Here is a 13,211-nt window from a genome sequence, read left to right on the forward strand (position 1 = left end):
CTCCGTTATCTTGGATCCAGCACGGGGCAGCGGGGCGGCTGCGCCGGGAAGGGTCTCCGCGGGGGTTCGGCGCGTGAGGAAGCGGTGCTGAGCTCCGAGCTTCTGCGGTGCTAAAGCTAAAATACCAAATACACCTTGTCCTGGGGCGGCGGCGGCTCCGCGGGCGCTTCGGACGCGTCGTGGGCGCTCGCCGAGGCGCCGGGGCGAAGAGAGATCTCAAACGTGAAGGGTTCCGTGTCCAGCCGTCCGTCCGATCCTTCCCGCTGCGCCCGCTCCTACTCACTGTCGCTCTTGTCCACCAGCACCGCGTCCGACTCCTCCGTGATCTCCAGCAGCGTGTGCATCTCGGGGCTCTCCCCGCGCAGCAGATCCGAGTTTTCCGCCTCCTCGCCGCCCACCTCCACCAGCTCCGTGGCCTTCACTTCCACCGCCCCCTCTCTTATTTTCTTGACGTGGAAAGTGAAGGGCGGCACCTTGTAGACCGCCGTCTTGGAGCGGGCGTAGATGGTGTGGTCAGGGGTGAAAGACTTTCTCAGCTTGTCCCGAGAAGTTTTCATCTTCTCTCTCCTTTCATTGGTCACAATCTTGGTGCCCAGCTTGTTCATCCTCTTCTCCAGGTTGTGGCGGGTCTTCTCCAAGTTGTGGCGGGTCTTCTCCAGGTTTTCCTTGGTCTTCAGCTTCGTCTTCTCCATCTTCTCCTTCGAGAATGCCTTCTTGAAGTCATCCACTCTCTTCATGCCGCTCCTCTTGATGCGCTCGGCCCGTGACTCCTCAATAATCTCTTCAATCTCCACCTCCTCGTCCGAGGAGAGCTGGATGTGGTCCTCTTCTGCATGGTCCTCACCTGCAGGCACCTCCTCACCCTCTCCTTCCTTCTCCTGCTTCTCACCCTCCGTCAAGGACTTGCTGATGCTCAGCTTCGAAGGCAGCTTCACCTCATCCTGCAAGACACAGAGCGGAGACGTGAGATGGGCACGTGCAGCCTCCCTGCAGACGGGGCACGGCCGGATTCACAGCTCCCCAGCGCCAGGTGACCTCAGGCCTGGGCTTATCCTCTCCTCTCAGGACACCCGATAAATTACTGCAAAGAGGATCTGCGCTGCCCTGCAGCAGCTTAGGGCTCTGCTATATTTAAGCCCAGATAACAGCAGCTCTGCACCCTCGGGGCTCCAAATCCGCCGCGATGCAGCAGCTCAGACTGGAGCTCCCTGCCCTGCATCACGCAGAACCCTCCGTCCCCCAGCGCTACCTTCGCCCCAAGGCCCCGGTATTGGCAGGTCTTTCTGCCTCTCCGGAGCAGGGATCCGGAGGCAGCTCCGGAGAGCCATGGAAATACATCCTGGGAGCGAGGGCCGCCGGGCACACACTGGCCGGGCCTCCCTGCTCCGCGTCGGCTCCTCCTGCTCGCCCGGGAGCTCCTCTCGCCTCGCCAGACGCCGCCGGCTCCGTGCAGAGCCGCAGGGCGCCCGTGTCCCGGCCCGGCCTTGGGGGGCCCTCGAGCCCCCGCTGCGTCGCTGCCGTCCGCCCGGCGCCGCGTTAGCCGAGACGGCGTTGCCGGGCGCAGGGGCCGGGCACCGCTCCGTCCGGCCTCCCCGCTCGCCTGGCCGCTCTTCCCGGCGCGGCTCCCGCCGCGGTGCCGGAGCAGGTGCCGTCCCGGCACTCGCCAGGCTGCAGGTGGCAGCACAGCCCGGCCGGCGCGCGGCTCCGCACGGACCTCGCTCCGCACCGGCCTTCCCAGGGCCTTCCCAGGGCCTTCCCACTCCGGGTGCCCGAGGAACCTCCCGGATGCAGCCCCGGGGGCAGCAAGAGGGGAGGCTGCCCGAGGCCTGGGCAGGGCCTGGCTCGTGCCCAGCACATCCCGGGGACACCGGGAGAGCGTCGGCCGAGCGTCCCCCCGGCCGGCCGAGCCCGCGCGCGGGGGCGGCCCGGCCGGGGGGATTGGTTTTCACGCGAGCAGCACATAGCGTGCGGCCCTGCTGCCATGAATCACCGCTGTGTCCCGGGGACACGCTGGAAATAGCCCAGCGGCGTGCCCAGCGTCACCGCTGCGCGCCCGCCGCGCCGGGATTTATTACCGGGATGTTTTACCCCGCGGAGCGGGGAGGGAAGGGCTGGGATGAGCGCGGGCAGAGCGGCGGGAGCGGGGAGCAGTGGGACGGGACCCGGAGTAGGGACAAGAGCAGCAAAGGGGGCGCGAGCCCAGAGCCGAAGGGCTCGGAGCGCGGGACGGATCCACCTCGGGATTCAGGGAGCGCAGCCCGCGGAGGGCACGAGGGTCCACAGCGCCCGCGGCTGCTCCGGAGCTCCGCAGAGTGGGAAGCTGCCCCGGCCCTGCTCCTGGCTGGGCACGGGGCGTTTCCTTGGATGGAGCGGCCACGCTGGGGAAAACGAGGCAGGAGCCGGTGGAGGGCGGTGGTTGCGCTCCCAACCACAGCACCTGCCGGAGCCATCCCAGGGGCTTGCAGGGAGCACGACCTGTTGGATCCATCCCAGGGGCTTGCAGGGAGCACGACCTGTTGGATCCATCCCAGGGGCTTGCAGGGAGCACGACCTGTTGGAGCCATCCCAGGGGCTTGCAGGGAGCACGACCTGTTGGAGCCATCCCAGGGGCTTGCAGGGATCCCGGCGCCCACGAGCCAAGAACATCGCCAGGAACATCGGGAACTGCAGCCGCTTCCTTCCCCCTAGCACAATGAGGCAGCACAAAGGCATTCCCTGGCCCGCGAGCTGCTCCTGACCCGCTCTGTGTGCCCCGGCTGCCACGTAAACATCCCCTTCCCCTTGGTGTCAGGATCCCGACGGAGCGGAGTGGCTGGCGCTGGCAACACCCGCCCAACACCTGTCCCTACAGCCGCTCTGGCACAAGGACACCTGCAGCAACAGGCGCTCTGCCCCGGCCGTCCCTCCCGTCCCGCCCCAGCATCGTCGCTGCCTGCACACAGGGGCAAAGGGAGCTGGTTCCGGAGATCGACCCCCTGCCAACCCCGGCCTTTCCCCGGAGTTTTTCTCCAGCTGTGCTAGGGAACGGTTCCCAGTGCCCCCTGGCCCTCCGCCAGCTCCGATAATCCCGGGTGGATGCCGGAGGGTAACCTGCCCATGTAAGGGCCGGCCGAGCAGCTCGGGGCGCTGGGGAGCCGTGGCCGCGCTCCGCCTGCTGCCATTCCTACGTTGTTTCCCCATCTCCTCGACGGGATCGCTCCCTGTTGCGGTGGACACGAGCAGCTGGAGAGCAGCTGGGGCAGCTCCAGCGCTCGGGGCTTTGAGGCGCTTTCCTCATCCCAACTCCATTTGGGAACGTTCCTACACCCCCGGCTTAGCCCCAGAGAGCCGGTGCAGGAATGATGCCCCGCTCCGGCCTCGCACAAAGGGACCCGCTGGAACAATCCCCGCTGATCCCGGGGCTCGCGCGGCCGCCGCACAAATCCCCGCTCGGGGCAGGGCACTATTATGTGTGGAATTTATTTCACTCATGACTCATTCAGATGAGCCACGTTTGTAACATCAGGCATTCCAAGCAATCTATTTTTACTAGGAAAATACTGACCCTTGTAGTGGGCGAGTCCAAAATCCCAGGTCTTGGCATCCCTGCATTTTGGGGCGTTCGACTGCGAGCTCCCAATCTGCAGAGAGAAACTAGTTCTATTCTCAGAGACAGCCTGAATCCAGCTGGGACAAAGGCAGGGGACAAACAAGACTTCTCGGATTTTTATCCTTGCTGAAAAGGTCTCCCTGCTATGGAGTTTTTGTGGCAGACAAAGCACAAAGGCCCTGGGCAAGGGAGCCGGGTGTCCGCGCGCGCGAGGACGGAGCGATCCGCTCATTCCTGTTGCCAGCCTCCACAGCAGGGCTCCCCTTGGATTGGTGTGAACGCTCTGTTTTCCCTTTCCACATTCCAACGCGTCACCCCGTGCACTTCAGCCTGCGGCGCGTCCGCCACCTCATCCCGCTCCGCAGCCCTTCCCGGGGCTGCCTTTGGGAAGCCCCTTCCCTGCTCGCAGAGAGCAGCTTGGGGAGCACATGGATTCCCGGAGGGGCTCAGGGCATCTGTGCAGGACCGTGGCCTCCTGCCAAAGCACCGGGAGCGCCGGAGCCACCGTCCTCATCCCCCACCACCAATCCCGGCTCCCGGAGCCGTTGGGCAGCCCAGCCGCAGCTTTGCTGCATTAACGGGATTTTCCTCCGCCGCTGCTTTGAGGCCCGAGTTCCCCTGCAGTGAGTCACGCACGCAGCCCCGGCACGGGCACGCACGGAGGGGCTGGTTGCTACAACACATGTAAACACTTCCCTCGTTGTATAAAAGGCCAAAGAGACACAAAGCCGAGCTGCATTCCCAGCCCAGCAGAACTGCGAAACGGGGGCAGAATCACGGAGAAATCCGGGGAACGTTCCCCACGTTCTGGGAGCGCTCGCGGAGGGCTGCTGAATTGCGGATCTTATTATCAGTGTGGGAAAAAGCAGAGTCCTCGAATGCTCGGCCACTCTCCCCCCAGCCCGGAGCTTTAATGCGGTATTTTCCGCACGTGCATGCGAACCACATCTGCAGCTCTTTCTGCTTGGTTATTTTTACCCCCTTGCCAAGCACAGGGGGACCACGATGGGGTCCCCCCCATGAAACAGCCCCTGTCCCGGTGGAGGTGGGAGGCCCAGGGGGAGTCCAGGGGCAGGAGGCCGCGTAGGAGACGAGCGAGGCCCGCGGAGCACCCGGCCAAGGAAGGGCCCAGGGAAGGAGGACACGGTTATCCGCGAGCAAGATAAGCACCCGCAGCCCCACACAGCCCAAGGATTTAAAGACAGCCGGCACAGGAAAGAGGAAGGTTGTGCTTTTTTCTTAAGCTTCTTGTTGGAAATGACTTTTTTTACCCCCAGGCTCTCGCTACATCACAAACTGCTACGAGAGCAGAAACGTAGCTCCTAGTGAGCAGAGCCAGCGCGCGGCCGGTCACGGCACGGACGCCGCCGCCGCCTCGTCTGTGGCGGGTTTAGTCTGACACGATGAGTTTATGCTCTCTGCTTTTATGTATTTAAAATAGCAACTGCAAAGCACTTCACAAACACTTACAGTGTGCAGGCCCTACAACGAGGCTGAGGAGGGAGGTATGATCAGGCCTGTATTTCAGAGAACCTGAGGCTCAGAGAGCAGGTGGGATCTGCCCGGGCACAAAGAGCCTCGTGGCAGAGCTGGCTGCTCCTGCCCCGTGCAAGCCCCGATCCTGGCAGTGTGACACAAGTGCCCGATGCCCAGGGAGGATTCAGCTCCTCAGCGTGCAACAAAGCTATGCGGGAAGCAGGTTAATTGAGAAGCAGAGGTGTTACGCCAAGGAAAAGGACCAGCTTTGCACATCCAAGGGCTGCAGCAGCACAAACAGGAGGCGAAGGCAAAGGCTGAGGAATCGGCAGCTGTCAGAGTTTCCGAAGAGGAGGGTCAGAGCAAATCTTCAGGGGACGACGCTCCTTCCGCAGCCCGAAAAGCGCTGCCCCCTCTCCTGTCTTCGCTGCCCGCGGGCCGGGCGCTGTCGGCGGCGCTGCTCGGGGGCGCCCGGCCCGCGGGAGGCTCCGGGGACGCTCCACGGCGCAGGCTCGAGGCCACGGGCTGCATCTGCTCGGGCTAGGATGAGGAAAACTCCATTTCAATGGCCAGGGAAAAGGAAGCAGGGCGGAAGAACCTCCCTGCTCCCCCCGGCCCCGCGCCGCAGAGCCCGGGTTAGCGGCGCGACGGGCACACAGGGCACGCACACGGGCAGGGCTCAGCACAGGCACACGCCAGGCAGCGCGGTCAGAGAGGAAAAACAGCCAAAGAGGCGCCAGGAGGGGGGCGTCTCCCCCCAGTTCACTGCAGGCCCCTGCAGAACCGCTCGGCAGGGCCAGGCCGCCCTCGGGGGACACGTTCTGCTCCTCTCCGCAGAGCTGGTTCATTTCAGCTGTTCTCGACATAGTTCCAAAATGCTGCGGTTCAGCTGAATGCAGAGGGCTATGGAAAGACCGCGATTAAAAATGTCTATTCGTTCAAATACATGAGCTGGAGATCGGGAAAGCTCCCCAAGCCCCATCCCCTCACATCTGCCTGGATACCGACAACACCCGGACGCAAAGGTGACACCCGGCACCTTGCGAACAGCTACACCCAACGGGCCAGCCAACAGCCCGCACACGAAGGTGCCCTCATTGCACTCACTGGGTGCAGCCTCCGTTCTTACATTTTGAAAATGTTGACAGATTTCATCTCCAACAGTGTCACAAAAAGCAGGTCCAGAGAAAGAGAACCTGCAACTCCTGCCATAGAGGCTACTGAATCCTGCAGTGAGAAATCACTGCTGGGACAGCGCGGAAGGTCTCAAAGGCTTGAGAGGAAAAATCAGCAGAGGTTGGGAGCAGGTAAATGTTAAAGGGCTAAACTGGCTCCTTCCCAGGTAGGATTGTGCTGAGCAGCAGAAACCCTCCTCCCTCAGCAAGTCTGCACATTGCACAATCATCTTGGCACTTTTTTCCCCACATCAAACATATCCAGTTTCTCTGTGTCCTAGAAGTTATCTCCTAAAAGGCTTTATCTTCTTCATTAGCTGGTGAGAATGAGGAGCATGATGCAGATGCTGGAGCTAGTCCAAATCTGATGGTGACCAGAGAGGGAGGAAGGAGCAGGCAGCCTGCACGGAGCGGGAGGCTGTGTTTGGAAAAGTGTGTTTGCCCAGATGTGAGTCAGAAGAAAGGCAGGGCTGTAGGAAACACACAAGTAAATAGATTGAAGGGCAAAAATGCCTTTTTCTCCTCTGTCAGAAAAAAAAAAATTTGAATCCTGTTATCAGTCTGTTTGTACAACTGGCTTTACTCTCAGAACTGCTCCTCCCGGATAAACCTGCCACATCTGATTAATAACTGTGGGGCTATTTCTGAACAGCAAACCAATAAAGATGGAGTTTGCATTTACAGACAGATAAATACTGATATTAATTGACATCTGCAGCCTCACAAAAAAACATGCAGACTAAACATCCTGAGACTTTTTGTTCTAAATATTTGATTTTCCATCACTGAGATTGCACATCTTTGTCTCTGGGCTTTGTCTCCTCTTGCAGCTGGGCAGCAGCCCTGTGATTCTTCAGGTGCTTCCTAACTTGTGGAAAACCTTGCAGAATCCAGAGACATTACCTCAAACAAGATGAAGGAGGACTAAGCACATTGCTCGAAAGCTTATGAGGGAGTTTTACGCTTTATGTTGGTCACGTGCTCGTGCCGATACATCAGAGCGCAGCTTGCGGAGTTCTCCGCTCATCGTTCCCACGTGGAGAGCCCAGCAGGTTTGCAGGGAAAGCAGCAAGGAGCAGCTCCAGCCAGGGTGCAGGGCAGGCCTCGGTTTCCGAGGGCTGCTCGGAACGCGTGTGCTCGGAGCGAGCGGCTCCGCGAGCTGCTCGGGGCCCGTCGTGACTCACGTTGACGGGCACGATGGGGAGGCGCCCGCCGCAGAGGACTCATTGCACAACCCACAAACAAATTGGGAACAAAATGGAACAAAATGGAACAAAACGGGCGGCGGGCAGACGATATCCAAGGGCTCCGCTTCTCCCAGGGCGCTCCCCTCCCTGCGGAGCCGATGGCACGAGGCCGCTTTCGCCCCCTCGGACTCACATTCCTGCACAGAGCGCCCTGCGGCCGGGTCGGGACGGAGCCTCTCCCGAGGGAGGTCGGTTCCCAGCACGGACTCCGGCTGCGAGTTCCTTGGTTGCTAATCCTGGATGTGCCAGCTGGGCCGTGCGTGGCCTTGGGAGAGTTCTTCTCTCTCCACGTCCGTGATCGGTTGCATGCCTCTGCTTAGGGGTTTTTATGCGAAAGGAAACGGAAAATCCCCGGGCAAACAGCCGCGATCCCTTTGGAAACTGGGGCACTCCAGCAGCGGAGGACAGTGAGGCTGGGGGTAAATCCTGCCCTTCACTGCACAGCCCCGAGTGCCCCATTGGCATCACACAGACACGGTGTAAGACAGAGCTGAGATCCACTACCAAGAGGCACAAGACACACCTGAGAGAGGATTTGTGATCAGAAGCAATAGGAGCCTCTAATTTTATTTTCTTGAGCCATCAAACATCCCATCTAACCTTACCCAGTGGGGCTGAGCAGCCTTTGTGCCCCCAACTCTTGGCTCTGGGATAATTTATTGCTGCCCAGCTCAGTACAGCACTATGATGGTGAAAGGAGCTCAGCAAAACAAACAGTCTTGGCACTAATTGCTTATAAATAATGCCCGAGCAATAAAATATTAATGCAATGGATTGCCAGCTGCGGCAAACAAATCTGTGCTCCAGAACTATCTTCGAATAGAAAGACTGATAATCTGCAGTAAGAAAAACCCTGGAATGTCGAGCTATTAACAACCTGAAGCTTTTAGAGACAAAATCTCCTCTGAATTTTCTTAAGCCTCCTCTAAAGATGGGGTGTTTAGGGGCCAGGAAGGCTTCTTCACACCCCAGGATATCAACACGGTCCCTTTACAATGCACAGAGAACACAGCTGAATTCAGAGCTGCACTCCAAAAGAATGAGTCAAACTATTTCCCTTCTTCCCACAGGATGACATTTTTTCACCTCTAGTTTTGCTATATCTGTGACTAAAAGCAGGAGAACAGAGATAAAACAGCTTTTTTTTTTTTTTTTTTGGTAGACTCTCAATGCATTGCAAGTATTAAGAACTTAATTATGAAAACTTAAATGCAGAAAGATATTAGTAAATGTGCACTCCCACGGGAATCAACAAGACTTCTGCCAATGAAGAGCATGGTTCAGTATCCGTGAGGTGGCAGAGTATAATCTTAGATCTGATAAATGCCTTTAAAATGCACACAAAAAATAGCCCTTCTTTCTGTACAGTTTTACCATTCAAAAGCATTAGCATTATTTGTTTTGCAAAATCCCAAACAAAATATCACTCCTAATTGATGTTCCTAAAATTACTGAACGCAATAAAATATTCTTCTGAGTAAATCAAGCCATATTGTAACCTACTGTTTCTGCAGATCTGCACTGCAGCTCACAGTTGGTCTGGCTTGGTAATTTCTGATGAACGACACCTTCACAATTGCAATCAGAAATAAACTCTAAAAATCCTACGTCACTCAACAAAAAAAAAGAGAAAGCAGAAGAGAAACTCCTCCGAACAAAAGGGAAAACTCCCCAAATCCTTCAAATATTTAACCTTCATCAGAGTAAAAAGTTTCCACAAATAAGAGGTTCCCGTATACAATGCGTTATTTTTCCTTATACAAGGCCTTACTACCCAGGTTTCTGGGCAATGAAAATTAAGCAATGACATTTCTATGAAGTGCAAATTGTGTGAATAATGCAGCTATTAGGTAACCATCCAATTTCTGTATAGGAAATGATAATTAATGTTTTGGGAATGTCAAAAAAGTCACACAGAAACCTGCAGAAGCAGCTTTGCGACCGTGGGCTGATACCCTTAAGAAACATTTTGTTACCCAAAAATCTGTTTCCATTCTATGTAGGGGAAAGTGGTTACACTATTGCAGGGGACTGCAAAAATACAGAAAGTTCTTCCAAGGGATTCCCTCTGGTCCCAGTGCAGTAATCGCAGCTCCCATTGCACGGTCTGCTTTGGCAGAGTAACGCAGCACAAACCAGCATAGGCAAAGGTATTTGCTGTTCACACATATTAATATTATTGCCTTTTACTTCGTAGTATTCAAATTGAAAAGTAAAATCCATGATTGGGCTTTTGATATTTGCCAAATTAAGAGAAAGCCAAGAGTTTGACCACCAAAAAATAAAATACAAATCTCAATTTGTGAGGGCAGCGCCGGCCGCTCGCTCCCACGTTCCTGCTCAGGCACTTAGCCCTAGTGTCAAGGTTTACTCAGGCTTCCTGCACAGGCGTGAGGATTTTCACGAGCGTGCAAAAGGCTCCATTTCACATGAAAAAAGCCTGGATAATTTCTCCTTTGTGTTCTCTAGCCTCACATGCAAATTACACAAAATTCCTTACTAAATTCCAAATTGCAATCTCTTAGTTCTGTATTTTTTCCCAATTTAATGACACACAAAGTTCTTGCCATAGTCTCAACTGAATCACTCAGCAGTTGTTCTGCCTTCACTGCAATCACCTATTCCAAAAGTTTTGCCACTGGTTTCCTTTAGAAGCAGGATTGTTTTCTCAAGAAAAAAAAAAGCCACTCAATATTCACGAGCAACAACAAACCAAAGTGAACAGTTCCCAAAATGACCACCTGCCAATCCTCAGGAATCTTCGAAAGGATCTCAAAGCTGGCCGCTTTCCTACCTACTTTCATCCTGCACAAGGAATGTCCTGTTTAAACAACTCCCTTCACTTCTCTTGCCTTGCAGTGTTTGTTGCTTCTGCGGGGCACCTAGAGGTCTGTGTTATTTTTCCACGGATAGAGCTATGCTTCCCCAAAAGCACGATATAAAGAGCTTCCAGTAAATATATATATATATATATATCAAACTGGCTAGATGGCCTGCATGATGTCAATAGGCTCGAGTATTTCAGCCTTTCAGGCATGATAAAACTACAAATGCTTAACCTCTGAATCAGAGCTACGCAGGCCCTGACACTCGCTAGATTCCTGAGCTTATTATGATCAGCTCTCCTTTCAAACTAGTAGGAAGTGCTGCTTTTTTTTCGTTTTGTTTTTCTTTCCTCTTTTACTGTGATCAGCACTAGATGCTTCTCTATTTGCCCCGACACTGTCTATTATTAACACGGAGGCTTCTAACTGAATCATTAACCTTTTCACTCCCTTTTTCCCAGTATGAGAGTTTGCCCTGCCAAGGAAGGCTAACTCCAGACAGGAAAAAAGAGACAAACACGATTTTCCTCTTTCCTTTCTTGCTGCATATTTGACGAAAATCCAATGTTTAGTGCAAGTGCAGGGGCTGAGCAGCAAGCAAACCCAAGCAGTTAATTGAAATCGAAAAACTGAAAGCTTCAAGACTTGCAGGTTACAGACAAGTAGCTGGGCAAGATGTGCAAGCAAAATAGCCAGACACTAACGAGCTCAAAAACCTGTTCTGCATTCCCTGCAGCGTCTCTGTGTGTCCTAGTTGGTGAGAACAACCCCGGGGCTGGGGTTACTGTCTCTTGTTGTAAGGCGCATGCCACAAATCTGAAATAGGATCGCTCTCTGTGTAGTGAAACACATGCTGCCTCTCAAATAGAAAAGACTCCAAAGGGCCGATTTAAAACATCCCCCTCCAGAATCCGGAACATCAGAACATTCTCATTCTTTTTCAGTTAAGCAGCAGCTCAGATACTCTGATGCTTCTGAGCACAGCGAGCGGGTAGGGCCATTCTCACTGCTCTCCTTAAACGTCCTGCTGAATGCATCAACTGCCTCAAACCTGCTGCTGCAGAATATACAGTGCTAAAACACGAACAAGAGCACCTCAACTGGGAGCACTCACCGGGACAGGGGAGCTTAGGAGAGCAGCAGACCGTGCACTGCGATGCAACGCTCAGCAACGGCAACAAAACATGAAGATGTGGGGTAGCTCCTTACCTGGTAGATCATGACTTTGAAGTTCCTGCGCTTCAAGAGCTCCGCTTCATTGGCCTCCAGCTTCTTTATCTGCCCAGCTTGCTTCTCCAGGTTCTGCCGGACGGTTTTCACGTTGACGCTCACCTTGCGCACCTTTTCCAGCATCTTATTCACGGTGTTGCTGGTGGTGGTGTGCGCCTTGGTGAGCTTGGTCAGCTCGCCCTGGATGCTGGTCACGGCGCTGTCCATCTCTTGCTGTCTCTCCTCTAGCTGCGTTTGAGTCAGCTGGATCTGATCCACCGCTCCAATGATCTTGTCCAGGAGGGTCAGCACCATCACCCCGTTGATCTGGTCTGCTTTGATGGGCTCCTCGGGCGCTTGCTCTTCCGAGGCCTCGGAGGCTGTTGGGGGTTCGATGATCTGCAAAGTGGTGTCTTCCATGGCTGCTCGGGAGCCCTGGCTGGCGGAGCCCGGAGAAGCTGTCACTGCCGGGAAGAGAGAGAGAGGAGGGAAAACTGAACCCGAGCCCCAGCTAAACTCTGCGCTGGGAGACGCGCCAGGAATGGAGCGCGCAGCGCGCGGCCGCCCGAGCTGCCGTGCGAGTGGCACCGGCCCCGCAGAGCGGCCACTCCAACTGCCCTGCAAAATTTTCCAGCCTTGCAGGTCATTGGCTGACTCCACCTCGGCTGTATAAAAGGAGCCCGCTGCCAAATGCCTGATGTCCCACCCTTTCTGAAATGATTAAAATAGTTGGAGGGGAGGCGATGGCTTTGCATGCGAACACAGGCACAGCGAGGAATGCAAAGCTCAAACTCCAGCAACCTCTTTTTACCATAAGTCTAAAGGCATTTAAATAAACCTCCCGTGGAATCTGTCTGAAAGGAAACAACAAAAGCCTTGTGTAAATGGCTCGGAAACTTCTGAAAAGAAAGAAGCCCCATCTGGGCACAGCTGTATACATTAAAGGAAGGCTGGTTTAAAATAACTGCTTGGGGTAGTGCAGAGCTCCAGCTGGAGAATTCAGATCCTTTTCCCATATTTAGCACTTTTTTCAACATTATGAGAGTCTGACTATCAGCATTCTTTTAAAAAAGGCTGTAATCTAGATTGAAAGGTTATGACATTTAATTCCTGAATTATACAAATGCATGCTCCCATGTGCATATGTATTTGCAAGCATATATGTTCATATGGGCACATGATGCTTGCAGTGTGCATCACAATTGCATGCAATTAATACAGAAAGAATAAATGTAATTCGCTTATGAAGCAGCTGCACAGTCCCAACTAAGAGCAGCTACCTCAACACCACAACCCTCTATTTATCTACAAGCCTAGCCACAAATATAGGACTTATTTCAACATATGCTATGCAAAAACATACTTGTAAGCAATGCTCAATATGCTGTATTTTGTTTTGTTGGTTAAAAAAAATAAACAGAACTTAATAGCGAGGCGTTTTTACTATCACTGGTGCTGGCTCAGCCAGAGTAAATGAAATCCCGGGGCCGGGGCCACGCTGTGAAGCCTCAGGATGGCAGAAACCCCTTCCAGGTGGGCGGAAGGGCCGCGGGCAGAGCAGCAAAGCAGCCGCTTCCCCCTTCCCTGCAGCTCCACAGGGAGCAATCCGTGCTCAGCACATCCTGCCCCGAGGCAGGGCCGTTCCTGCCCCTCCACCCTGCCCCGGAGGGTGAACAGAACCAACACGCGC

The 13,211-nt window shown here is 54.7% G+C and overlaps 1 protein-coding gene across 1 annotated transcript; it reads right to left on the bottom strand.

The window, feature by feature from the left end:
• Nucleotides 1-186: 186 nt before the first annotated feature.
• On the bottom strand, nt 187-12,092 carry CAVIN1 (caveolae associated protein 1). The gene is made up of 2 exons (XM_010211140.2): nt 11,522-12,092; nt 187-941 (listed from the first exon to the last, which is right to left on the bottom strand). The coding sequence occupies exons 1-2, from the start codon at nt 11,939-11,941 to the stop codon at nt 276-278; spliced, it is 1,086 nt and encodes a 361-aa protein (XP_010209442.1). The 5' UTR covers nt 11,942-12,092; the 3' UTR covers nt 187-275.
• Between the last annotated feature and the right edge of the window lie 1,119 nt (nt 12,093-13,211).

This window comes from Tinamus guttatus, unplaced genomic scaffold (assembly GCF_059628265.1).
Source record: "Tinamus guttatus ecotype Peru unplaced genomic scaffold, ASM5962826v1 Tinamus_guttatus_pri_ptg000075l, whole genome shotgun sequence".
NCBI classification, from domain to species: Eukaryota; Metazoa; Chordata; class Aves; order Tinamiformes; family Tinamidae; genus Tinamus; species Tinamus guttatus.